The 27,552-nt window shown below is 43.6% G+C and overlaps 2 protein-coding genes across 9 annotated transcripts in view; one reads left to right on the top strand and one right to left on the bottom strand.

Moving 5' to 3' along the window:
* The window catches only part of LOXL3 (lysyl oxidase like 3), a 117,109-nt gene extending 109,133 nt beyond the window's left edge, over positions 1-7,976 (top strand). For all 6 annotated transcript variants that reach the window (XM_033955295.1, XM_033955286.1, XM_033955279.1 and 3 more), the window contains one exon: positions 7,414-7,976. In XM_033955295.1, the coding sequence (XP_033811186.1) occupies positions 7,414-7,487 (74 nt within the window). In that variant the 3' untranslated portion in view covers positions 7,488-7,976. The remainder of the gene's footprint in view (positions 1-7,413) is intronic.
* HTRA2 (HtrA serine peptidase 2) overlaps positions 1-27,552 on the bottom strand; it is a 65,496-nt gene that overhangs the window by 5,428 nt on the left and 32,516 nt on the right. The window contains exons 7-9 of one of the 3 annotated variants that reach the window (XR_004540378.1): positions 20,874-20,969; positions 18,837-19,261; positions 15,350-15,908 (exon numbers count right to left, since the gene is read on the bottom strand). Coding sequence is in view for 1 of the 3 variants with exons in the window: in XM_033955308.1 (XP_033811199.1) it covers positions 19,096-19,261; positions 20,874-20,969 (262 nt within the window). In the remaining 2 variants the exon portion in view is untranslated. Of the gene's footprint in view, positions 1-15,349; positions 15,909-17,726; positions 19,262-20,873; positions 20,970-27,552 lie in introns of those variants that run through there. The other 2 variants (XR_004540380.1, XM_033955308.1) reach the window with 2 other exon arrangements.

Raw genomic sequence — 27,552 nt, 5'->3', positions numbered from 1 at the left:
TCCTGTGAATACAGTACCTCTTCCTCAGCTTCCCTCACCATCCCTGGCCCAGTAAATCTTTCTGTGCCAGTGTCTCTTCCTTGGCCTTTTTCAGCATCCCAAACTAAGAAACCTGTTCTTCACCTGAGTCAATCTGGCTCCTTTTCTCTGCAGCGCCCATCCCTCTGATGTAACTTCCTGTTTACATACAGGTGGGATGCTGCAGAGGGCAGGAACTGGCTCAACTCAGGCAGCATATTACTAATGCTGCTGCCTTTGAACAATAGGTTTTCTGGTCCAGTGATGCTGAAGAAGGCCCAGGAAGAGGTGCTGGGCTTGAGGCAGGAGGAGGGGAAAGATCCACTAGCTTAACCAATAAGGCCAATAATATCACTGGCCCAAGCATTTGGCACACTTTTTCACCAGCACCCTGGACTAGAACCTTACCTGGTCCACATGTTAAACCAGTCCTGTTAAAATTGGAAGTTAAGAAACTATATAAAATCAAAGAACAGGGATGGTACAGATTAGAGAATGGCACGGTGGTAGCAGGTAACCTGCTGAAAACAGTCAAAGGGAGGGAAGTGCTCTCTGCGGGCACGGGGACAAGGCCATCCACTGCCCTGTGGAGTGGTGAGTGGCCTTGTCCCCGCAGTTAAGGGAGAGAAGGCGTGCGGTCAACGATCGCACATGACCCCCTCCCTCCCTCCGGCGAAATCTATCTCCCTCTCTCCCCCTTACCTTCACGGCGCTTTAGAAAATAAACTGAAGCCGGCAAAGCCTGCCTGTGCCGCCCTGCAGTCGCGTTTGTGTGGGCGGAAGCTTCTTCTCTGATGCAACTTTCAGTTGTGTCAGAGGAAAAGCTTACGCCTACACACACGTGACCGCAGGGCGGCACAGGCAGGCTTCACCGGCATCAGTTTATTTTCTAAAGCACTGCAAAGGTAAGGGGGAGGGAGGGAGATAGATTTCACCGGAGGGAGGAAAGGGACCGCGTGCCTTCCCTCCCTTAAGTTTCTTTACGCTGTGAAGGTAAGGGGAAGGGAGGTTCTTGAGCCGCTGAAGGTCGGTGAGGTGGTGAGAGGGAAGGGTGGATGCTGCAGGGACGGGGCTGCAGGGATGGGTGGTGAATGCAACGGCAGTGAAAGGGACGGCGGGTTCGGGGACGGGGCAGTGAAGGGGATGGTGGTCCGGTGATGGGGTCAGATTTTCCCCTGTGTCATTCTCTAGTACAGATAGAAAAGAGGGGGGAGAGACTCTGAACCAGTGTAAAAAAAAATTCGTTTTAAGGGTTTGAAAAATAGGAAATGTCTGAGCAGAATGAACTTCTACAGGAAAGGCATTGCAGAGGACAGAAAAATTAGGTTCTTACCTCATTAATCTTCTTTCTTGTAAACTCATACTCTATTCCTGAACCTTTAGGTAGTCAATCCCTTCTTGCGATAAATCTTGTAGGAAGCCTCATTTGCATACTTTTGCTCCTCCTCTCTTTCCTCTGGGCTGTCCTCCAATTCCTCAGCATGTAACAAAGCAGACAGTCATTCCTGGGAAGACAAAGAAGAGGGAGGGGTACGGGGATACTCCCCATGAAACATGTCTGATCTGCTCATATCAGTAAACAGCACAACAAATCAAATATTTGGAAAACAGAACAATTGAACAACTAGAAATCAGCCTGCACTAACAGCATAGGGTATGTTATATATAGACCCCCAAGACTGAACAACGCAGTGTTCACTGATCATATTCTTGTTAAGCCTGGACAAAGAAATAAGAAGTCCAAATGAGTGGTACTAATTGAGGCAGACAGCAGGTGGCTAACCATCTCCCAGGGTGTGCTTCAGGAATAGAGTGGGTTCACAAGAAAAAAAGATTACCAAGGTAAGAACCTAATCTTTCATTCTGGCCACGGGAGGGTCAGGGTCAGTTCCAGAATTTCAGCAAGTTTTAGAATACCTAGTTTTACTTGTCTAACTGCCATCAGTTGCATGCTAGCATTCATATTAGCCTTTGGCAGAGCTAGAGTTCCAGTGCAGGAATTATACTACAGCTTAGATGTTTCAGGTCAGGATGTAAGGGAATAGGCAGACCTGTGGTGGAAGAGACCAACTCAATTTGACAATTTTTTAAAAAAATTTATACACACACACACACACACACACACACAAATATATATATATATATATGATAACTTTATTTTTGTATACCGCCATACCCAGGGAGTTCTAGGCGGTTCACATCAATTAAACAGATTTACAAGAATTACAATTAATCAGATTTACAAGCAACAAAGTCGTTGAGGTAAGCATGAAGGGGTTGTACAAGTCATTGGAGTTAGGTTGGGAGAGAACAATAAGAAGGAGTAAAGGGAGAGTTCAGATCGTTGGTGGGAAGGGTGAGAGAAGTGGGAGAAGGGGGGGATTAGAGATTCTGTCCGTGGAATAAATGAGTTTTGAGAAGTTTTCTGAAATCAAGGTAGGTGGGGGCCTCGAGCATAATTTGGGCTAGCCATGGGTTCTGTTTGGCCGCCTGGAAGGTGAAGGTTTTGTCGAAGAACCTTTTGAGGTGACATAGTTTTGGGGAGCGGAAGGTGTATAGATTGATTCTACGGGAGTTCTTTTTATTGCAGTTCAGGTTGAAATGAGGGATGAGGTAGCTCGGAGATAGACCAAATAAAGTTTTGTAGTATAAGCATGCAAACTTGAATAGGATTCTAGATTCAAAAGGTAGCCAGTGGTTTGTGGTAGAAAGGCGTGGAGCCCAAGTAAATGATATTGCAGTAGTCAAGGATGCTGAGAATGAAGGATTGTACTAGAAGGCGGAATGAGGTGTCGTCGAAGTATTTTTTTATGGTGCGTAGTTTCCAGAGCACCGAGATGCATTTCCTGACTGTAATATCAGTATGTTTATATATATATATATATATATATATATATATATATGTACTAGTGTTTAAGCCCGTTACATTAACGGGTGCTAGAATATATACCTGTCTGTCTTTCTTTATTTATGTCTCTCTCCCTGCTCCTGTCTCTTTCTTCCTTTCTGTCTCTCTCCCTCCTGCTATTTTTCTCTCTCTCCCTGGCACCCTTTGTCTGTCTGTCTCCCCCACCCCACTTTCCTTTGCAGAAGCAGCAGTGATATTTCCCTTCCCCTCCAGGTCCCTGTGAAGTTGTAGCAGCATTTTCCCCCACCCCCCATTCCCTTCTCTCCCCCCCACCACTTTCCTTTGCAGAAGCAGCAGATATTTCCCTTCCCCTCCCGATCCCTGTGAAGTAGTAGCAGCATTTCCCCCCCCCCCCCACTTTCCTTTGCAGAAGCAGCAGAGGTATTTCCCTTCCCCTCCAGTCCCTTCTGAAGCAGTAGCAGCATTTTCCCTCACCCCCCATTCCTTTTTCTTACCGTGAGCTGCCCTGCTCCGTTCGGCCCCTCCTCCTTCCCTTCCTGCAGGCTGGCCTGCTGCGACTGAAGTTTTTTTTTTCGGCGGCTTTTCCCATGGTGGCTGATCCTCCTATAAAGAGCAGCCTGCGATGGTGTCCGGCTTTAGCGAACCTCGCAGGCCGCTCTCCAACTCGGTAGCATGTTCCCTCTGACGCAATCCCGTGTGTCAGAGGGAACGTGCTACCGAGGTTGGAGAGTGGCCTGCGAGGTTTGCAAAAGCCGGACACCATCGCAGGCTGCTCTTTACAGGAGGATCAGCAGCAGCAGCGGCGAGTTAGGGCGGGAGGTGTGTTCCCTGCTGAGGACGCGGGCAGGGAGAGAGCTTGCCTGGCTTCCATGGTGAGTGAGGGCGGGAGGAGGGGAGTGGCTGGGGACCCACGCATGCGCACTCCTGCACAGCCACAGACCTACATCTCACGGAACAGGGATTACAGATCACGCAGGTCTTAGTGCGCATGCGCGGCTAGCGTTTATTATTTTAGACTAGTCTTATAGCCCGTTACATTAACGGGTGCTAGAATATATGTGTGTATGTCTGTCTTTATTTCTTTCTCTCTCTCCTTAGCCGCTTTCTGTATTTATTTTTTTATGTCTTTCTTTTTCCTCGGCTGTCCACCACCACCCCTTGGCTGCTCCCCATGTCCATTCTCCCTTCCTTTTACCTCCCCTGTGTCCACCACCACCCCTTCACTGCTCCCCTTATACAGCAGCAGCCCTTCTCCCTTTGTTTTACCTCCCCCCTGTCCAGCAGCAGTTCTTTCCTGCTCCCCCTGTCCAGCAGTAGGCCTCCCTTCCTTTTTCTTCCCCCCTGTCCATCATCACCTCTTCCCTTGTCCAGTAGCACCTCTTTCCTGCTCCCTGTCCAGCAGTAGGCCTTTTTCTTCCCCCCCTGTCCATCAGCACCTCTTCCCCTGTCCATCAGCACCTTTTTCCTGCTCCCCCTGTCCAGCAGGCCTCCCTTCCTTTTTCTGCTCCCCCTGTCCATCAGCACTTCTTTCCTGCTCCCCCTGTCCAGCAGTAGGCCTCCCTTCCTTTTTCTGCCCCGTTCATCAGCACCTCTTTCCTGCTCCCCCTGTCCAGCAATAGACCTCCCTTCCTTTTTCAGCCCCCTCCCCCCGCCGCTGTTCATCAGCACCTCTTCCCCTGTCCAGCAGCACCTCATTCCATTTGTTACAGTAACGGGTGCTATAATAACCCCACCTATACCCTGACACCACCCATGCCCCACTGGATCGCTGATTTATTGAACTGGTTGTTTTTGGCACACTGAGTGTTGACAATGGTTGTATAGGCTCCCTGACTGTTGGCAGTGATTCTATAGGCTCACTAATTGTTCTCTTTGTTGTTTGCAGTGATTGATGTAAGTGCTTGTTTTTGGTACACTGAGTGTAGGCAATGGTTGTATAGTCTTAGTGGGGGTTTTTTTTAGGCCCCTTTCCATACAAACTTCTCCCCTCAAGATCACTATCTGATCCAAACAAAGCACACCACCTTCTGCCAAAGAAATTAAAAATTCTTTCTCTGACCCCTCCCCAACACACCTCTCCCTACAAAACAATGCAAGAATTTTTCTTTTCCTTTCCAAACACACCCCTCCCCCTCCCGTAAAATTGTTTATTGTCCCCTAGCAAGGATACCCCTCTCCCCAAAACAAAGCAAGATTGCTCCCTGGCTCCTTTCCCAGCACTCCTTCTTCACCCAAATCAATGAAAGATTACTAACTGATCCTCTAATACAACTGTTTTATCCAAATCAAAACAAAATTGCTTTCTGCCCCAAGCACACAGGTTTTCTCTTATCTAAGAATTGTTCAGTTTTCTGGAGCAGCTCTGGCTGGGTCCTACGCGGGCTCCTTGTAGCGATAGGGAAAACATCACACGTACACTGCTGCAGACTCCTTTGAGAGCTTGAGGAAACAGCCACACACAAATACTGGCAGGTGCTAGAATAGATGTGTAGATTTATACATGTAAAAAATATTTAAATTTATTTATTTGTGCAAGTATGCATTTTTTTTCTATCCTTGGCTCCTTTGTTTGTATATGTCTGCCTCCCTGTTTTTTTGTTTTTTTTTGCTGTGTGTCTCCTTGACCAGTCTGTTTGTTTATCTTTGTTTTGTTGTCTGTCTCTGTAGCCCCCCTGTCCTTCTGTGTGCGTCTTTTTTTACCTGTTTGTCTCTCTCTCCTTGTTTTTTTGTTTAAATCTGTGTCTTTAAACCCCTGGTATTCTGTGTGGTTTTTTGACTGTCACTTTCTGTCTATATCTTTGGCTGCTGTGTCTGTCTTTTTTTCCTTGTCTGTCTTTGTTTTGGTGTCTGTCTCTTTGAATATGTGTCTGTAGCTCCCTTGTCCTTCTGTGTCTGTCTTTTTTTCCTTATCTGTTTGTCTGTCTTTGTTTTGGTGTCTATCTCTTTCAATATGTGTCTGTAGCCCCCTGTCGTTCTGTATGTGTATTTTTTTTCTGTTTGTCTTAGCTCCTTGTCCAAATTTTTTTTTTCTTTAAATCTGTTTCTTTAGACTCCTGTTTTTCTGTGTGGTTTTTTGACTGTCACCTTCTGTCTATCTCTTTGGCTGCTGACTGCAATTCTTACTTTTGGTCTCTCTGTCTGTGTTTGTTTTGAATCTGTATTTGTAGCCCCCTTGTACTTCTGTGTGTGTATTTTCTGTGTGTGGAGATGTCTGTCACTTACCTTTTTAAAAAAAATAACGGAAGTAAGTTGTTTGTAGTAAATCGGCACAGTAGAAATGTTAAAAATTTATGAAATAGGCACAGAGTCACTTGTGCAGGTCAAACCGTCACTTGACAACTCATTTAAATGGCAAAGTTCGCACGTGGAACACACCTATTAGTAACCTGATGCAACATTGTTATGGCAACCGTGTAACACGCCTACTATTACCCGGATGTGAGGTGGCATGCAAATCAGATCATTTAAAGCTCGCAGAATTCTTTATTTGCGTTCCTGGCCCCTCAAAAATATGAGATTTATACTTGGGAAAGTAGTGTTTTGACTTTTGGTTCTGTCTTTTTAAGTATGATTTTTAACTATACCCCCAGCCAATCCCTGACACCTAAATGTTTGGTTTGAGGGCTATGTGGCATGATATTTTCCTATGTTGGACAGTCCGCCGTAGCCCCATGCCTTCCCCCCCCCTAACTGACTACTCACTGCTTCGAGGGAGGAAGTCCGCCATAGCCCCGCGCTTCCCCCGTAGCTAACCACTCACCGCTTTGGGTGAGGAAGTCCGCCATAGCCCCGCGCCTCCCCCCCTAGCTGAACACTCACTGCTTCTTTTGCCATTCACATGCAGAGCAAAGAGGAACAGTGAGTGTTGTGGAGTCACTTGTTCTTGGAAGACCACCAGACTGTCCTAGGGTAGGGCGGGGGGGGGGGAGGGGGGTGGAATTATTATAAGCCAGATTGATTTGGGTAAAACTCAAACGGGACTACTGACCCATGCTTTCTTGGGCAGAAGAAGAAGGGGCAATCAATGGGGACAGTATGTGCAATCTGAGGCATATTTGTGTTAGGTGGTGTAGGAAGCTTCATTCAGGGCTAGTATTACCACCATGTTTCTTCCAATGGCTCCGGATGACAAAGTTTATTTTTTAATTCAGAGCCAATGCCGTGGCTCCTCTCTTGCTCCCCGCCCGGTGCGGTTCGAGAGTAGCTGCGGCGGCGGCTTTGAGCTTAAAAATAAAGTTTGACAGGTAATTTCCGATGCGTGGTAAGCGCCCATGTGCACTCTCGACACGGGCACAGCGCGTCAGATCAGATCTCAGGGAACAAGCGACGAGAATGCGCATGCACGGCTAGCATTTTATTATTATATATATATATATACATACATACACACACATAAACACACACATACACATACATACATATCTATCTATCTACATTCACACACACACATATATTTATTTTGTTTGTACATACTGATAAAGTGAAAGTGGACAATTGAAAACCATATTTTCCTTCTCTTTACTCAGGTGATGCCTTCAGTGAAGAAGAAAATAAACGATTTGAACAGTATCCAGGACAGCTCAACAATCAAATAGTATGATATGTTATAGTTTTAGACTCAGCCTTTCCCCAATTTAACCAATCAATTACCATTCATCCCCCCAGGTCCCCATGGCTAGTGTATCTCTCTACAGTTCTTCTCAACCAAGGACATGGACACCACTAGCACTTAGAATGCAAATAAGTTATCTTTCTCTTGGAGAAAAATGTTAACCCTCCCCCCAGGAAAAAATATAGAATGGACAAGAGAGTAGAAGTGAGAACCTGAAGTCACCACTAGTTCTGTCTCTAACTCCAGGTCTGCCAAGCTCAGTCTCATGACCAATGACTTGGCATTTCATTCCCTTGAATATTTCACTCTCCAAAGCACAGCAGCTGCAATTATGAAGCCTTGGTTGGCATGGTGGCTTTTCTCAGTGTTTCTAGGCATCTTTACCATCTGTTTTTTCCTTAGTAGATGGTCAACTCTGTACAGACTTTTGTTGCAATTTCTACAAATGTGTAATATAAACGTCTTTCTATAATGCCACCAGCCATAGAGAGCATCACTTCATCCTTTCACATATTCTGGTATCCCAGGGACACTGGTCAGAAATACAATGGATCTTTAAAAAAAGTTTGCACACTTTTTTTTTTTTTAACAACGTGTATTTCTCAAAAGCAAATGCATCACTTTTCTACATAAGATGAGCCTTGTCACATGACATTCTACAATACACCCCCTTACCACTTCTCCCTTCCCATGTCCCACAACACTATGAAAGTGCAGAAACCTTTTGAAGAACCCTTGTATTACATTAATAGGGCATCCATGGCCAGCACAGAGCCACCCTAAAAGCTACAGCTCCCTGGTACTAAAGCCTAAGCAAATCCTAATGGCTTCAAAGTATTCGCAGTGAAACTGGACTTGATGAAATTGTAAATTCCTGTAGTAGCTCTGTCTCGGGCATTTCTGATTTGAAAGTCCTACAGAATTCCTCCATATGCCTGGGCTACCAAGTATATGACTTATGGACACAAAGTGGGAAGAACTTCCGAGTACATTTTGTTTCAGCATTCAGACATGACATCTTTCAAGCACATCTAGATATCTGTTGCCTGTACCTATTACTTCATATGAACTTCAGACTGAAGCTCACTTTGGTATAATGCAAGTATTAAGATGAATACTAGCAGCAAGTTTGAGACAGAGACCATACCCAACATACCCTGGCATACTTCCCACCATAGAATGAGCAAAACATACCTATTTTTTTGACACTGCACCCCCTGAGATCTCAAGGTACACTTCCTGCTCCGAGGATATATGTTGAAAGTTTATATACCGTATTTTCACGCATATAACGCGCGCATTATACACGATTTTACAAACCGTGCATAACCGTGTGCGTTATACATGTGAGCACATTTTACAACTTTTTTTTTCATTCCGATCCAGCATCCCCCCTGCGAACCGGCATCCTCCCCCCTGCTCGCGTCACCTCCCTCCCCTGCGATCCTACATCCCCCCCCCCCGCACCACAAAACATCTCTTATCCGATTGGGCACCGGCACCAGCACCAATGCACAGGACGTGCCAGTGCCCGAAGATCCTCCCACGTTGGGCTGGGCTGTGCGAGGGAGATCCTCCTTCTTCCCTGTGCCGGGCTGGACTGAGATTCTCGGAGAGAGTGAGACCAGAAGGCTTTGAGCATGCGCAAATGCTCAAAGCCCAGTCCAGCCCGGCACAGGGAAGAAGGAGGATCTCCCTCGCACCGCACAGCCCAGCCCAGCCCAGCTCGAGGGAGGATCTTCGGGCACTGGCACATCCTGTGCATTGGTGCTGGTGCCCAATCGGGTAAGAGATGTTTTGCGGTGCTGGGGGGGTTGTAGGATCACGGGGGAGGGGGGATGATGCGAGCGGGGGGGGGGGGGGGAGGTTGCCGGTTCGCAGGCCAGAAGAGTAAGCGGTAGTGGGAGGAGGTTATAGCAGCATGCGCGGTATATGCGTGTGCGTGCTATATAAAAACATTTTATAGACATGCTTTGGACCCGCACGCTATATGCGTATGTGTGTTATACACGTATGCGCGTTATATGCGTGAAAATACGGTAACTCCCTCACACTTTAGTGCTCCTAGTACATAACCCACCAGTGGGGTAATTCAAATTTTGTTTTAGGAAGGTTTTTAAAATATGCTAAAATTGCACATTTTGAAATTAGTCTTCAGAGTTGTACTCATGGGATAAATACTGTTCATATAGCATCTAACGATTCTCAGTTGTGTCATTTAGCACCAGTTTCTCAAAAAAAAAAAAAAAATTTCTAGGCAAAATCCCAGTTACTCAGTTCTTTGCTTCTGGGGGGGAGGGGGGGAAGAGAAAAATAAAAAGGCAGTAGTTTAAAGAAGTTCTAGTTGGGCAGAGTGCTGAGCAATAACTGGAAATCCCTCAGAGGAATAAGTCATCCTTAGGGGGAAGAAACCAAGGAATTTAAGTCAAATCCTTGAAAAACAAAGTACACAAACAACAGAGAAAAAGAGAATATGATATATGAGAACAATTTCAAAATATCAAGTCAAATAAATCCAAAACGTGAAAAAAAAACCCAGACCTCAAGACACATAAGTTTCAGGTATTGGTTAATACCAAAATTCTATCATTTCTTCTCTGTGCAGATCACAATGGGTTTTGCAGTTGTTTCTTGCAGTGTGGGTTTGGTGGACCACTAGATATTAGAATTTGTGATCTGTGGATTTAGACGTATTGCTGATGTGAATTTATTTATTTGGCTTTATATCCCGTCCTCTCAGGAGAGCTCAAAACAGGTTATAAGTTTTATATACATATTAAAGTGTATTTATAGAAAGTAATGGCAAACATGGCAGGACATTGTCCGACAGAGATGGCAAAACATAGTTAGAGCATGACAAGCATTGTATGACAAAACATAGAATAGCGCTTAGCACCAGGAACCGTGCCTAGCTTTAGGCGCAATTATATATACCAAATGAAACATAGTATAAATCCTTGCATCTAAATTATAACCTTGGGCTAGATTCACCAACTTGCCTGATCAGGCCTGATCCGTGCAGGTCCGACGAATTCAGCAAAGTAAAATATGCAGATGGGAGCGATCGGCATGGGCTTGCACTGCAGGGAATGGTGGGAGAGTTGGGGCAGGCAGGCGATCAGGGCAGCGGGAGAGTTGGGACTGCAGGAGGTGTTCAGGGCAGACAGGGCAGCAGAAAGCAAATCAGCCAGAAAGGGCTTGAGCGACTGGTCCTCAGCAGTCGCTTGGGAGTGATCGGCCAGCCCAGTCAGTGTTGCAGGGCTTTGGTTAGTGAATCGGGTCCCTGCCTACTTTGCATGCTGTTGCCCTCATTTGCATCTGCTGATCTGAGGATGGTTGGCAGAGAGGTAAGTGAATCAGGCTGGAGGGAAATTTGCTTTGCTTTGTGAATCTAGCCCTGTGTGTGTAAATTTCAGGAATGCCCCAATCCACCCATGACCCTCACATTTCCACACCCCTTTTTGGACACATATGTAAAATTTAGGCATGAATCCTGCGCCTGAATTGCATGTAAATTTTATTTCCAATTAGCACCAATAATTAAGATCCTGGTTGTCAATGCTAATTGGCTTTTTATTCAATTAAATTGCGCATACAAATCAGGTGCATGCCCAAATTTGCATGTGCAATCTTTTAGTGCTTTTTATAGCGTTCAGGGAATACTGCTCCTCTTTCAAAAGGAGCAAACAATCATCAACTTTGCCTCCATGACAAAAATAAAAAAAATGGTCACATGAAAACAAAATGAACATTCCCAGAAACAGGAAACTATACAAAACGAAAATTTTCTGGCTGTTCATCTGTAACAATTTTCTGTTTTCATCTCTTCTGTCCTTACAGAGTTGATCACAATGTTTGACACAGAGTTACATTACATTACAGTTTCTATTCCGCCATTACCTTTCAGTTCAAAGCGGATTACAAAAAGAGTTATGGAAGAAGGGTTACAACGTTAGATCAGAGAAGGTTTCCAAGAGAGGGAAAAGTAGGATCTGGGGTTAGGGAGGGGATGGTAAGAGGGGGGTTAAGCTTTATCATGGTATTAAGCTTTATTAAGGGATTTCTTGAAGAGTATAGTTTTTATTTCCTTTCTGAACATCTTGTAGTCTGGGGTTGTTGTCAATAGGTTGGAGACTTGGTTGTCTATCTTCGCTGCCTGAGTGGCCAGTAGTCCGTTGTATAGTTTTTTCTGTTTTACTTCTTTGATTGGGGGGTAAGTGAATGGGGTGTGTGTTTTTCTATGCCTGGTAGAGGTGGTTTGGATGTGGCAGTTGTTTAGGTAGGTTGGGCTGTCTCCATTTTTTAAAGTTTTAAATAGTATACAGTAGAATTTAAATTGTATTCTTTCCTGGATTGGAAGCCAATGAGAATTGATGAATGCCTCAGTAATGTGATCATGTTTTTTCAATGACTCCAGCGACGACTCTTAGGCCCTGCCCCGTTACATCATGTGATGCACAGGGAGGAGCCTAAGGCCCTGATTTGTTCAGGGTCCTACCTTGGGAGGGGCCAGGGGCACCTGAGCCAATCGGGGGACTTCCTTAAGGCTGAACCTAAAAATTCCCTGATTGGTCAAAGCAATAGCCAATCAGGGACTTCCTAAGGCTCAGCCCTAAGGAAGCCCTTGATTGGCTCAGGCACCCCAGGCCCCTCCCAAGGTGGGAGCCTGAGCCAATCAGGGCCTTAGGCTCCTCCCTGTACATCGCATGATGTAACAGGGCAGGGCCTAAGAGTCATCGCTGGAGTCATTGCAGCAGAAGGGGTTGAGCATCCCTCCTGCTCTGTTAAAGGTACTGGGAGGGGGTGGTGGAAAGGGGGTTTGGAATGGGTAGGGGGCTGTCCAGGGGTGGGGGGGTGGCAGGAGGGAGTTGGCATCCCTACTGTAGTTTGTTTATGGGTGGATGGGCCTGGTGGCCTGACTAGATTTTGAAACAGGGAGCGAGGTGGGCCGAGCCAAACCATAGCAGGAGGGAGTTGGCAACCCTCCTGCCTTTTGTAGGGCATCTGCTCGTTGGGGGGGGGGGGGGGGGGGGCATTGGCGCTTGAAGGTGGGGCATCGTGACTTTTTTTTTTTTTTTACTTTTTTGTCGGGCAGGGAGCCCGTGATTTTAACCCGCTCCCAGTACAGGAAAAGCAGAAGAAATTTGGGGCGAGAGCAGGGGCAGGCAGATTTGGAGCATAGCTTCTGGGCAGCAGAGAGCAGGCTGCGGTGTCCGATCTCTCTTCCCTGCTCCCGGACTCTCCTGCTTTCTGTCGCCATTCCCCGCAGTGCAGGCCCCCTTTAAAACCACGGGATTGAACTGCAAGAGAGATCTGGGCTGGGCTGAGCATTGACAGAAGGCTGCTTCTCTTGTCACTACTGTCAGGGTATGTGCATGACCGTGGATCGCTTTGGCCGTGGGTAGGGGGGCGTGCTAACAATTGTCCCCATTTACATGCAGGCCTTTACTGAATTAGTCAGCCGGCATGCAAACGGAAACGAATCGTGCACAGTTTGGAGGTTCAGTGAATCCTGACCTTAGTCCTTACAATAAATCTGAATTTGGCTACCAATTTTGCCATTTCCTAAGACAAATATTTGAAATAGACAACATTTAGCACACCATTTAATAACCACTCACACTAACGCCATTACACATAGTTATTGCAGGGGCCATTTTATACAACAGACCCTGCAGTAAATAGTACACATTAATGGGTATTAGTACACGACTGAATCACTTTATGACCACCACCACCTATCGCTGATGTCGGGGACTCATAGCCAATGAACACATGCACATGTCACACAGACTTCATAGGTATATAAGATTGGATGTCAGCAAGTTGCCAAATATAGCATCCGTTGCTGTCATGGAGGGAAAAATTGTGATTTATCAGACATTGACAAAGGCATCATTGGCTACCGGGACAAGGGCGGCAGCATTTCAGAAATGGCAAAGTATGTGAACTGTTCACAGGCTGCTGTGGTAGTGCTCACTTGCATAAGCAAGGGCATCGTTAGATCTTCATCATCAGCTGATGAATCATCCCTGGGCAACTCGGGGAGTATGGACTTAAGACCACAGCTTGAGGGGAACCCTCAAAGCCAGCAAGGACACCAAAGGAAGTGCATTTGGCGCTTTTTTCTTGGCTAGCATGTTAATAAATTCAGGGGGGGAACCCTCATCCAAGGTAGCAGCCGCCTCCTGGGAACTCTGGAGGATTTTTTGCCTTTGGCACTGAATCATGGCTGCATTTTACTGGGGTCACAAGCACGCTGTCCCTGGGGGCCAAGTTTGACTTTTGGGACTGGTCATGGCTGGAGTGGGTGGCAAGACCTTCTAAAGGGGGGGGGGGGGGAGTTCGAGGGAAACGGGGCTGACAAAAGCTCACCCCTGTCTTGTGCCGCACAACACATGGAACACAGCTGCTCACTGGACAGCCATCCACCGCAGAGAATGAACCTGAAGTATTCTGCCCTGAGGAGTCCCATCTGAGTAGTTTTCTTGCAAAAACAAAGCTTGTAGAAGCAAAAAAATAACTTTAAATTTGAAATTGGGAAAATCCAAGATTATCTTTGAAAACTGTACCTGTAAACAGCCTGCAAAAAGCACAGTAATCCCCAAAATGCATCCATTTTAGGATTTAAGGGTGGGGGAAGAGGACTAGGGCTAATTCCCAAACTGCCCCAAGACTAATTTTTAAGACCCCCCCCAGCCCTGTACTCACTGTGCCATGTGGTTTTGGGAGTTGCATTAAAGGAAGCTGAAACAGCTTACAGGGAGAATCCTCTGCCTCAACAAGCCTTGTAACTTGGACTGTTGATCTTCTGACTGCCTCTCCGGCCTAACACCAATGACCAGAGACCTCTGCCACCCTATGGACACACCGCACACAATCTGGTGAAGGGATGCAGTCAGACCCGATCCCAGACACACCGCCACGGAGCCACACAACCTGTGCTGAAACCCACTAGTGGACAAACCTCAGGTGAACCAGCTCCCAAGGGAACAGTCCCTGAGCCCCGATCTGAAGGTGAAGGCTGTCCAGGAGGTGACTGCAAAGCAGCCAACCCCCTGGTAGCAGACTTAACCCACAAAGTCTGATCTCCCACAGTCAAAGTTGTCCTTGCGGGCACCTTCTGAAACACAAGGACGTGAAGGACATAAAAATTATGAGTAAAAGGAAAAAAAACACGAGCAGAAGAGACTAGCTCCTACTGTCTCGCTTGTAGGAAAGCAACTGGTGACCAGAGGCAGTCCTGAGATAAGAGGGGAGGGTCAGAAAAATTATGCAAATGAGGCTTCCTACAAGCAGTGTTGTGACATGGGATGCATAATCCACTTGTACAATCCCACTTTTCCTGAACAAGAACATACAAGAAATTTGTAGTATATAATGGCTTTACTATAAGTACTAATGCAAATGCATTACACCAAAGGAACATGAAAAAAGTTCTAGAGTTCTATACTCTTAAAAATAATATTTAGAGAAAAAGTAGGAACATTGCATTAACTAAATTTGATTTTACCCTAGACCAGGGGTCTCAAAGTCCCTCCTTGAAGGCCGTAATCCAGTCGGGTTTTCAAGACTTCCCCAATGAATATGCATGAGATCTATGTTCATGCACTGCTTTCAATGCATATTCATTGGGGAAATCCTGAAAACCCGACTTTAATTTAAAATTTAGAATTGCGGCCCTCAAGGAGGGACTTTGAGATCCCTGCCATATGGCTAAAGTTCTTAGACATTGCAGAACCTGGAGACTTTCATACACTGCACAGAGAACTTGCTACTCTTGGGATAATTAAAATGATATATCGGTAAAATATAAAGAAGGATATCATTTGCTTTTTTAATTTTCCATATTATAAGCTACGATGCTTTTTATTAGAATAACAAATTATATACCACATACATCCTTCAGCTCAGAGATCTCTTTCTTTAACTCAGCTATATATGATAAACATTTCTTATAGAAGGTGGGAATCTGTGGTGATAGGCATAACAGGAAGCCACTACAATGTGTCTAATGCTAGGCAACCAACCCTGCATGGTACTTTACTCACTGGGCTTGTGCATTTTTACAAATCAGCTTTCAGACTAACTTGCATTATTTTAGGTACCTTGAACAATATATTATGGCTACTTGCACATGGTAGTGCATTACTATGTTTACAACTCTCAGCACAGGTATGTTTTGGTGGATATGTTTAACAAGTGAAAACAATTTAATGAATTGTGTGTTTTAATTATACTTTGCTGCTAAGTTGTATTGGCACCAGGATCCCAAGCATTTTTTTTAGCTTGCTCAGAAGGAGGTAACTTTGCGACAGCAATGCTGAGAAATTATACAAAACAGACAAGTGAGGAATATATGGTTACAGTGAACACTGGGAAGACTGAGATGTTTAGCACTTGCATCACCTGCGGCAGAAAAGAAATATAAGGACAAGTAGTTGAAGGGAATTATACTACGTGGCTCTTGTCAACAGAGAACATATGTAATCACAATGAAGTGAAAAGGTATGGCATACTGGGTTATAAGTTAAAGGTAGCAATTGAAAAACCATAAAATATTTCCACGGACGTTGTCCAATCCACTAGACCTACCCCATTGCCCTCAGGGTAGAGGGAAGGATGAACTGGGGCTTGGGGGAAATAAAGTGAATTGGCATCAGATTGGTGGTTATGTTTGTGATTTTAATAGATGTTGAGTTGATGTTTCAACATTATACATGTGGTGATTTCAGTAACAGCTCTCAGACCATTTGAGCACCATTTATACAAGAAATGTTTTTATTTTGAGGCACATTCTATATCCAAACTTTAGAAGTACAGTGGTGCCTCGCATAACGGACGCCTCGCACAGCGAACGCTGCGCACAATGAACTTTATGTCGTGATTCGTACAACGGACTTCGTTTCACACAACGAAGTCGCCCGAGCTGCATCCTTCCGGGGTTCCTTCTCCTTACCTGCCCTGTCGCAGCACACAGCCGAACGGAAATCTTCCCGATGTCAGCGCTGACGTCGGAGGGAGGGCTTAAGCAAAGCCCTCCCTTCCTCCGACGTCAGCGCTGACATCAGGAAGACTTCATCTCTCGAGGAACCTACAGTTAGAGCGAAACGGAGACGCTCCGTTGAGCGTTTAATCATCAGTTGCCCTGGGCCCCGGATAAAAGCTAAGTACTAATAGCCAAATACTTTTTTGCTTTATAAGAATTGAGAAGTGTCTACGAGTAGGAAGAAGGCAATGGCGAACGAAAGAGGGGGGAGGGGGCGGTCCGCCTCGAAGAATGTGCACAGCTGGTCAGGTCCCCCGATCGACCGACAACAGGCCCGGCCGACAAACCTCCCTGCCTTGTAGCCGCGAATCTAAATTACCTCTTACAGCAGCTTCAATAATCCAGCTGCTGTAAGAAGGTAATTTAGATTCGCGGCTACAGGACAGGGAGATTTGTCCGACCGGGCCTGTTCTGTTGTCGGTCGGGTGCAAAAGCGCCACAAAGGTGGAGGCAGGGAGGGAGGAAAGGTGGAGTGGAGAAGAAAAGACGCTTAAGGGGGGAGAAGGCCCCTGAAAGCACATGTTGGAGCAGGGGATGAGAGGGAGGGAGAGAAGGGGAAATATTGGACAAGGGCAGAAGGGATGCTAAATCATAGGGTGACAGGCAGAGAGAACAACAGGAAAAAGAGTGGAAGCAATCTTGAACCCTGAGGGTGAGGGCAGAGAGAGGTGGTGAGATGATTGATCATGGGGAGAGGGACAAAAGGGAATAGAGATGGGATAGGAAGATAGTGGAAGTAAAAGGACAGGGAGATGTATGTTTTTAGATGTATCTAAATAAAAATAATAACAAAAAATTTATCTTTTTTATGTCATCTTAGCATATTTTATGCTGCAGAACGAATTATTTTTTTTTACATGTATTCCTATGGGAAAACGCGTTTCACATAACGAACGTTTCACATAACAAACTTGCTCCTGGAACCAATTAAGTTCGTTGTGTGAGGCACCACTGTACATTATAGACATTCTTTTCTGTAGAGGTTAGGCATAGGTTATGTAAATTCTTCAGGTTTATCAGTCTTCTTCCCAAAGAGTCACATCATTTTCCTATGCATACCACCATCATAATTCATTACCAGAGCAAAATTTAGTTTGCACTGAAATAGTTGGGCAAGTTAATTTTCTCTGGTATTCAATGGGAAAGGGGGCTGGAAGACTACACACTTTTACCAAAGGTCTTTAGTTTCACTTTATTGCGCTACAACAAAGGGTTTATGGACTGGATAGACCATTTTGGTCTTTATCTGCCATCATTTACTATGTTATGTTATATCGGAAGAGTTGCCAACAACATTAAAAACCAAGGCCAATTAAATATATATAAAAAACATATGTTAACAAAGCCCTCATGCAGGAGTTGCCACTATAAGAGGAAGACATGCACAGGCTGACACCATATGTTTTTGCACATGATTTGTGATTGCACATCCCTCCCCCAGTCAATTTATCCTTTAACAAAATTTTAAGCAGCTATAAACTTAAAACAACCACATCAAGGATTTTGGTCATTTCATAGCTTAATACTTCTTTTCAGTAGCTGCAACATGTCTTTATGAACAAACTTTCTTGAGAATACCAATGCTGCTTTATATACCAACTCTGAATAAAGGTCAAGGCAAAGTAAATTGAAGGTGGTTCCTAGTATTAATTAAAAGCTTGCAACCATAGGTCTTATCACCCTGAAAACAAGCAGGGTGGTAAAGACTAGACTATGGGAGTTGCATAGTCGTATCTTAATTAATTATTATTTTTTTTTTTTTAGGGAGGGAGGAGGAAGAAGAAAATGCCCTGCCCTTACTGTTTTCAAGCTGAATTTATTTGCAGAGGCCCCGTTTCTGGAGTCTAAACAATGCCGTTTTTGGTGGCTGCTTTAAAAGCAGCCGCCGATTACGTGTCAATCACATGATGGCACCATTTAGAGAATCACACCTGCAGGAAAAGTAGGCGCCGGAAATGTAGGCCTACCTTTGACGTGAATCACACCTACAAAGGTGTTTTACAGTGCATAATGCCACTTCCGGCATTAGACATGCCTACAGTGTCATTAGGCATTGTAAAGCGCCTCCGTAGGCGCAATTTCAGTTCCGTTTAGGCGCATTGAAATTTCTCTTAAAAGCACTTTGAAATAGCGATTTCTTCTTAATTTAGGTGCTGTTTACAGAATATGGGCCAAAATGCCCGACTCAAGTAGTCAATGCTATTTGTCAAAATAATTAGCTTTTTACCCATGAGATAAACAGAATAAGCCTGGCATAAAATAATTTGCAGACAACTGAAATCATTTACCTGTTGCGATCTGGATCCTGCTCTAGCCCAGTATCTGTAAACTGGCAGCATCACCCACTCGCTCCTTTATAAAAATGTACAAAAGTTTTCTAAAGAAATGTTGCTTAGCAGTCAAATCTGAAAATGAGGCCCCTATACAGTGCACCAAGTTTCCCTTGTTCTGAAGAGTTAAGTGTGCGCACTTTTCTATTGACTCCAAGCCACGCTCAAGCACATCACAGACAGGACTGTCCAACAGCTCAAGGACAGAGATCTTCCTTTACTCTACATACTCTGGAGTGACATTCACCATGAGCATTTCATAGCTGCGCTTCACTACCATGGTAAGGCTTTGCTGTGAGCGCACAGCTTCATAGATATCCTCTGCAGTCTTCACTGTTTTGCCATTGATCTCCATGACCACATCACCAGCTTTCAGGCCAGCCCTGTACACAAGCACACAGTGAAAGACAGTGGGGCAAGGCCAAAATGAATAAAACCAGTTTCTCCTAGCACAAAAATTCAATTTCAAATCTTTCTATGCACTGGCTACTTTGAAGAGTGAATTGGTTCATTGCACTTTGTTTCCAAACTATGCTTCCCATTTTTAGGAAAAGTGGAGAATTTCCAGTTCACACCATATTCAGAGTAGGCCCTCCTGCAGCCTATTGAACCAAGGGGAAATTAATACTGTTGTTCTGAAAAATTACCAAAAGTCATGTATTCTAAACAGCTCCTAGTTATTATTTACAGTGCTAAGAAAATGTTTGTGAACACCAGTATAAAAGATAGATAATTTCAAGGTCTTACCATGAAACCCTTGTTTAATTGAAACAAGTTCTTCTTAATTCAGTATATAGTACAAAAATTAAGCAAATCCATACTATACAGATGAGGAACAATAAGACAGACTGAAAACTTGACTGTTCTCATAGTGATTGAGCTAGTCTAATTGTTACTATTCAATGAATAAGTTAAAAGATAAATGAATTAGGATACATATCTTATGGAATTGGTGGGGAAGGCAGTATAATTATGTGATTTTATGTATACTGTTCTTTTTAATGGGGCGAGGTGTCGGATAAGAATAGGCACATGAAATAATGAACCCCTAGCTTTCTTAGCACAATTGGCTAATTAGAATGCAGTGCTTAAATACCATATATACTTGAATATAAACAGAAGTAACCTTTACCCGCCCCCCACAAGAAAAAAGGGAGAAAAAGGTTCACTTGAATATAAACTGGGGGGGGGGGGGGGGATTATATTTAATTGCTCTGCCTTGCACCCAGCCTCCGATGCCCACTGCAGGCCTCCCTTAAGATCTGGTAGTCCAGCAGTGAGCCAGGACAGGAGCAATCCTTCCCGTGTCCTGTTCCGGCTAATTGTTAACCACCTTACCTCGCTTCTGCCTCCCAAACCTGGTGGTTTAGCAGTGAAGCAGGGCAGGAGCAATTTTTTTTCGCTCTTGCTCCATTCGGAGTCGCGATCAGAAATGGCTGCGTAAGTTCCCGGGGCAGTCTCATGAGACCGTGATTCTACAAGCAGGGAGGAATAGAGGGCGGGAGGGGACACGCATTGATTCTACAAGGTAAGAGGTGATACACCTTGATTCTACAATAGAGAGGAAGGGAGGGGACATGACTTGATTCTACAGCAGGGAGGGAAAGAGGGAGGGAAGACATGCGGTGATTCTACAGCCACCTGACAGCCAGGACAGGGCTCGACACCTCACCTTGGGAGAAGGAGGTTTCGCTCCCGTCCCGGCTTGGCTCACCACACCACTGGACCACCATGATTTTAAGGTGGACCTGAATATAAACAGAGACCCTCATTTTTGGGCCTTTTTATGGACCAAAAATCTTGGTTTATAGTCAAGTATATACAGTACTATTCCTCATTTTTTCAGGTCACATTACTAAAGATGTCTAAACCCTAAAAATTAGACTGCTTTTAATATGCCCATTGACTACTGGGCAAGTATGTTGTAGCCTGTATTCTTATTCTGCTTCCTTCCCTCAACCTGCTGTCCTCTTTCCCCCCCCTCCACTGACTTACTGATGTGCAGGTGAACCAATAATAACCTTATGGATTAAGACTCCATGGGATACATCAGGGAAACTTGGATCTCGTAATTTTAGTTCCACCAGAATGCTGTAGAGACAGAAGGAAACAAATGTTAAATGAAGGCGGCAAAGATGATGGGGGGCTGAAAACAGGGAAGAGCAGAGCGCATGTTTAAAATAACTGCCAATGACAAAACATTGCACCACCACTGATATTCCAACCTCCAATATTTAATGGCCTCTTTTACAAAAGCTGCACTAGCGGCTGCGCTGCGCTGATGACCCCGAAGCCCATAGAGATTTAAAAGGCTTCGAGGCTGTTGTCGCGCGGCTTTGTAAGAGAGGCCGTTAGTTTCCCCTTAGCCACTCCCTGCATACCTTAGTGTTAAAAGGCTTTTATACAGACTGTGGCTAACCAAATTACCTAAAGAACTCAAACAGTGTACGGTAAATACTCTATATTCAGTCATTTTTTTAGCAGCAAATTCCACTTATTAAAGCCTCCTAAAAAAGCAAAACCATGGTTTTACATGCAAAGACAGCAAACTATATCCAATAGAGGTACTGAGATTGTAATATATTTCACTTAAGCTTATTATCACAGTGCAATTGGATCCAAGCTGAAGTATAGGTTTACATTTTTTGTACAATCAAGCTCCTTATTTGTAAGCAGGTCCTCTCTTTGGACAGTAGGATACAAATCCTCACAGCACATCCAGTCTAAGTACCAGAAGCTTTTGGAGTTTCTCCACTGCTTAGGCATGCCAAATCCCAACTGATGCTATTACACAGAACCACTTCAGTCTATTTATTCAATCTGAGTAGAATGTAACAACCCTGGAGAGACAGGAAGGTATGCGACAGCTTGTATCCTGATCTCCATGGAGAACAAGCAGACACTAAAATATTTCTGGTAGCAACTAACCTTTTGAATATTTTTCCTTTATTGAGGGGGGGGGGGGGGGGGAAGAAGAGAGGGGGAAATCAACCTGGAACAGAAAAGCAAATGGGCTGGTACTCACTAGTTGAACATATCGTTGTGTTAGGAGTTATTTTTTTAAATAGTGGACTGTAAATGTATGAACAGATGCTCATGGCACAACTCTGCATATTTCTTCCATGGAGAGTGATCTCAAGAGGGCTACTAATGTCAGATTAACTCATGACATTGCGAGCTGTGACACAGCTGAATCTGCAGAAAAACAAAACTACCTCATTGACTGCATTGTTGGCTGTTTTTAATGTTGTTTACAGGCTGACAAACTGCTTTTTTTTTCCAGTCAAAAATTAAAACTGTCTAATCAATTTTGGCTGAAACTGAAATTGCAGCAAGCAAAAAGTAAACAGCAAAAAAGTATGGCTGTACCGTTGGGGATTTACCAAGTCCCCTGAAGGCCCTGACAGCACTACTCTGAATCTGATTGGTTAAGCAGGCAGAAGCTACAATAGCTTCTGTCTGCTACACCAATCAAAATGCATCAAATAAAAGTGGCAAACCCTCGGGAGATTCAGCGAAATCCCCAGAAGGCTTTGACAGTACTGCTTTTTTGGCACAGTATACTACATTAGCTTCCCTTTTCGTTTTCTTTACATGCCATTCTGGATTTGGAAAGAACAGGGGAAAACCCCCAACATGAGAGTTAGAAAGTCAGAGTTTCTCCTGCATTCTTGTTTGCGTATGTATTATATACAAGCATATATGATTTTTTTTTCTCTCTCTTAATGAGGGCTGGCTTCCACAATTCTGCTTCACCCCTAGTGACCTCTCCATGATCCCTGGCAGGATTCGTAGCAGGGAGGGTATTGCACTTCCACCCATCTCACAGGGTTCATGAGTCTGGCAGGAGACCAAGCAGGAGCATCCTGCGCCTTCCATTCCCCATTCCCCCCAGTTGGAGAATGTGCTGAGCACTGCATACTACTGTACTCCTACATGGGACAGGATTATGTACAGTGACCATTGCAACAGCTCCCATGCCTGCTCAAATCTCAGTAAGCAGTACATGCTGTGGCCCACTGGCCTGTATTGAAGGCTTGGGAGGCTAAGCCTCCCTTACTCCAAAGGCAACAATCCCATTCTGTCGTTGCTGCCGCTCTTCCCAGTTTGGCGGTATCTTCACTTAAAAGCAATGGAAAGACATGCAAGGCCATTTTCCTATACACTTTCTCCACAGGCCCCACCTTCTCTGTGATAATTTTTATGTGGCAGAGAGCAGTGGGGTGCACAGGAAAACAGCCATGCAAGTCTTCTCATTTATTTTTATTAGCGCAGATAACTCTTTCAGACAAAAGCTGAGCAGGTAAAACAGAAAGGGGGAGGAGGTGGGGGGGTAAGAGAAAAATCAGGGTAATGCAGAATGGGAAAGGGGATGAGGACAGGGTAATGCTGGATGGGCAATGAAAGGAGGAACAGTAAATGAAGGACAAAATAACAAGTTCTGGGTGAGGAACAGATATGGAAAGCTGTGGATAAACACAGTGAAAAAGAGGAATTGAAGACAGAATAGTAAGAGCAAATGAAATTTGAATGGCAGAGGCAGAAAAATAGAAGAAAGCTGAAAAAAAAAAAAAAAAAAAAAAAAATCAGAGATGGATATGTGGAGGAAGTAAAGAATACTGGAAGAGAAAGAAGAACAAATAAACTGGAGACCCTGAAGAGCTAAGAGAAGTCAGGAAAGGAGGAACCAGAGATTGGGATCTACACAATTAGAAAAACTGAATAGCCAAAAAACAAAAGTTAAAAAAAAAAAGTTTATTTTTAATTTAGGGTGAACAGTGTAGTAGTGGCATTAGTCCACTTAAAGGTTAACAAATGAAAACAGAATATACATATTTTCCATTTTTTTTTGTTTTTATTAATTTTTAGTTTAGCGAGTGGAAATATCAGTTTTTGAAATTTATATGTCTGCCATCCTTTTATTTTGCACAGATCACTGTTTCACTTTCACTGTATGCAGAGTCTGGCAACCTGGGGGTTCAGTTTTTAATTTGTTTATATTTTTCTCTTTTTAGTTTATGATTACTTATTTTGTTTTTGGTGAGGGCCTATTTGTATTCCATGTGGTTAAAAAGGCACCAAATGTTTTTGTAGGATTGATCTGTATGTATTCAGCTTGTTTAGCATAAGAGTGTCCAATCTCAATCCGAGAGCCTCAATCTAGTCAGGTTTCAGGATTTCTCCAATGAATATACACTGGGACAGATAAAGAAAATGCTTGAGTACCTGATTGTAAAACTGCTTAGATAGCCTTGATAGGCGATATATAAAAACCTAATAAACTTGAAACTTAAACTTGAATAGATCTTGTGCATATTCATTGGGGAAATACTGAAAACACTCACAAATCTCTTACTCAAAACAAAAATTGAGGAGTCCATTGCCTAGCAAAGTATACTGCTACATCCAGAATATTAACCAGCAAGCCAAAGAATAGAAGAAAAAAGGCTTCAGGTGGGCTTCATGGGCCAAAAAAAAAAACCTCCCAAACTTCTTCTAGTCCTAATCACACACTCTTGTGCTCATTGAATTACAGTGGTGCCTCGCATAAAGAACGCCTCGCACAGCGAACGCTGCACACAACGAACTTCATGTCATGATTCATACAACGAACTTCGTTTCACACAACGAAGTCGCCCGAGCTTCCACGATCGCTGCCGATGCATTGCATCCTTCCGCGCAGGCACTGCAGGCAGTCGTTAGTCACTGCGCTTAACGCGTTTCACATAACAAACTTTTCGCATAACAAACTTGCTCCTGGAACGAATTAAGTTCGTTGTGTGAGGCACCACTGTACTTTTATTTCAGAAATCTTCAACTCACAATAGTTAAACACAGCACCAGACAGACAATTTCTCCATAAACCAACACAGCAGTGGTAGATATATCAAAAATTCCTTAGCTTGCTCCAATTTTCAGCAGTGCTCTGTTGGACTCCCAACACCTGTTTCCAGCAGCATCTTTATCCAAATGCTTCCTCTAAATTTAATACAGTTCAAGCTAGCTTGTTTACCTCCCTTTTTACAAAACTGTAGTGCGGTTTTTAGCACCAGCAGCAGTGGTAACAACTCTGACACACAGAAATTCTAAAAACCACGCTAAGGTATTGTAAAAGTAGGGGGGTTAATTTTTAAATCAATTCTTGGGTGATAATTCCTTTTGTTTTGATCCATATGCTGGATTTCCCCATCAACATTTATTATAGTGCGGAAAGAGAGAGAAGCCTGAAATTAAATTTCTGTAAAGCTGGTTCTCTCTAAATCAAAGAAGTTGTTAAAACACATGTGGATTGTGAAAAATTGCAGGCGGACCTTAGGAAATTGGAAGACTGGGCGTCCAAGTGGAAGATGAAATTTAATGTGGACAAATGCAAAGTGATGCAAATTGGGAAGAATAACTTGAATCACATTTATCGGATGCTACGGTCCACCTTGGGGATTAGCGCCCAAGAAAAGGATCTGGGTATCATTGTAGACAATACGATGAAACCTTCCACGCAATGTATAGCGGTGGCCAAAAAAGCAAACAGGGTGTTGGGAATTATTAAAAAAGGGATGATTAACAAGACTAAGAATGTCATAATGCCCCTGTATCACTCCATGGTGCGACCTCATTTGGAGTATTGCATTCAGTTCTGGTCCCCTTATCTCAAGAAAGATATAGTGGCACTAGAAAAGGTTCAAAGAAGAGCGATCAAGATGGTAAAGGGGATGGAACTCCTCTCGTATGAGGAAAGACTAAAACAGTTAGGGTTCTTTAGCTTGGAAAAGAGACAGCTGAGGGAAGATATGATTAAAGTCTACAAAATCTTGAGTGGAGTAGAACAGGTACAAGTGGATCGATTTTTCACTCCGTCAAAAATTACAAAGACACTCGAAATTACCAGGGAAATATTCTTAAAACCAATAGGGGGAATTTATTTTCACTCAGAGAATAGTTAAGCTCTGGAACGCGTTGCCAGAGGATATGGTAAGAATGGATATCGTAGCTGGTTTTAAGAAATGTTTGGACAAGTTCCTGGAGGAAAAGTCCATAGTCTATTATTGAGAAAGACATGGGGGAAGCCACTGCTTGCCCTGTATCGGTAGCATGGAATATTGCTACACCTTGGGTTTTGGACAGGTACTAGGGACCTGGATTGGCCACCGTAAGAACAGGCTACTGGGCTTAATGGACCATTGGTCTGACCCAGTAATGCTTTTCTTATGTTCTTATATTTGGAAGATCAAGAAGTTAAAACATAACTCTTCTATTAAGAATTAGAGAAACTCATAGTTATAGTATGTTTCGGATGGCTTAGAAAACCTATTTCTTTGAGCAGAATGAGTGTTGACTTAATTTATGATGCATTATTATAATTCCCCCCCCATGGGTCCAGCACCTCTCTCCATTCCCTCCAGCTCTAGTCACCCCTCCCCCCCACCTCACAAGTCTAGCACCCTCTGTCTCTTCCCTCCAGTCCCCAGACCAGGTCCAACAATATAATACAATACAGTGTCTTATTTACCGCAATTTTCTGCAAGGAATCTGTGGTTTACAATAAGATTTAGAGCAAGCTCTCAAGTACCTCTCTCCTTTCCCTTTAGCTCTGGAAGCAGCCAGCCAGCATCCTCCCTTCAACAGGTTAGAACCCTCTGCCCCCACCCCAAGTCCAGCAATCCCCCCATACAGATACAGTGGCAACACCTGCTCCCCCATACTGCAGGTTCTTTTTGTTGCAATCTGCTTAGTTTCTGAATGGAGGTTAGCAGAATATAGGAGTAGCATAATATTTCTCCTATGGCTGTTTAGTCATTCTTGCTATATTCTAAAGTAAATACATTTTTAAAAAATACATGGCTACATGATCTAATCTTTTGTATTTCTAAACTGAGCAGTGCTTGCATGTGTACATATCTATATACCAAAACAAAATATTACACACACACACTTAATAAAATCTTTATTCGTTTTAAAACTTACAATAAGTGTGACAGTGAGTTAACATTTAACATTAAATAGAACACTTAATAATCAGCAATAATCTAAATCATATAACTTATCTCCTTCCCTCCCTACCCTTCCATAGCAAATATAAAACATATGTATCATATGATAAAATTTTCCCCCTATTATTCTTATATTGTTGAATAATAAACTAAAGTTACCCCCCTCCCCCAGTATTGAACTTGTAGATTTAAGGGAAAAATGGTATCTATTCAGTACAATATTTTGTTAACGGCTTCTATATATCTTGAAACTTCCTTAAATACCCATTCTGTGTAGATATTGCTCTTTCCATTTTATATATATATGGCATAACGAGTTCCACCAAAAATTATGGTTCAATCTATTCCAGTTTTTCCTGTCATAAGTAATAGCTTGTTATTATTTGAAGATATCCGACTGTTTGCCCTCATTGACATGCCAAATAATACAGTATCATAGGTCAATGCCACCGGGTTTTCTAACAAATAATTAAATTGGCCCCAAATTGATTTCCAAAAAGCCATAATAAATGGACAATAGAACAATAAATGATCTAAAGTTCCTGCTTCAAGATGACAATGCCAACATCTAATAGACTTAGAGCTATCTAACTTTTGTAACCGAACAGGGGACCATAATGCTCTATGTAACAGAAAAAAAAAACAAGTTTGTCTCATAGATGCAGACAATGTACATCTCATCCTCC

The sequence above is a fragment of the Geotrypetes seraphini genome, chromosome 1 (assembly GCF_902459505.1).
Source record: "Geotrypetes seraphini chromosome 1, aGeoSer1.1, whole genome shotgun sequence".
NCBI lineage: Eukaryota > Metazoa > Chordata > Amphibia > Gymnophiona > Dermophiidae > Geotrypetes > Geotrypetes seraphini.
The sequence above is the reverse complement of the archived record's forward strand: the minus strand, read 5'-3'. Positions and strand labels throughout refer to the sequence as shown.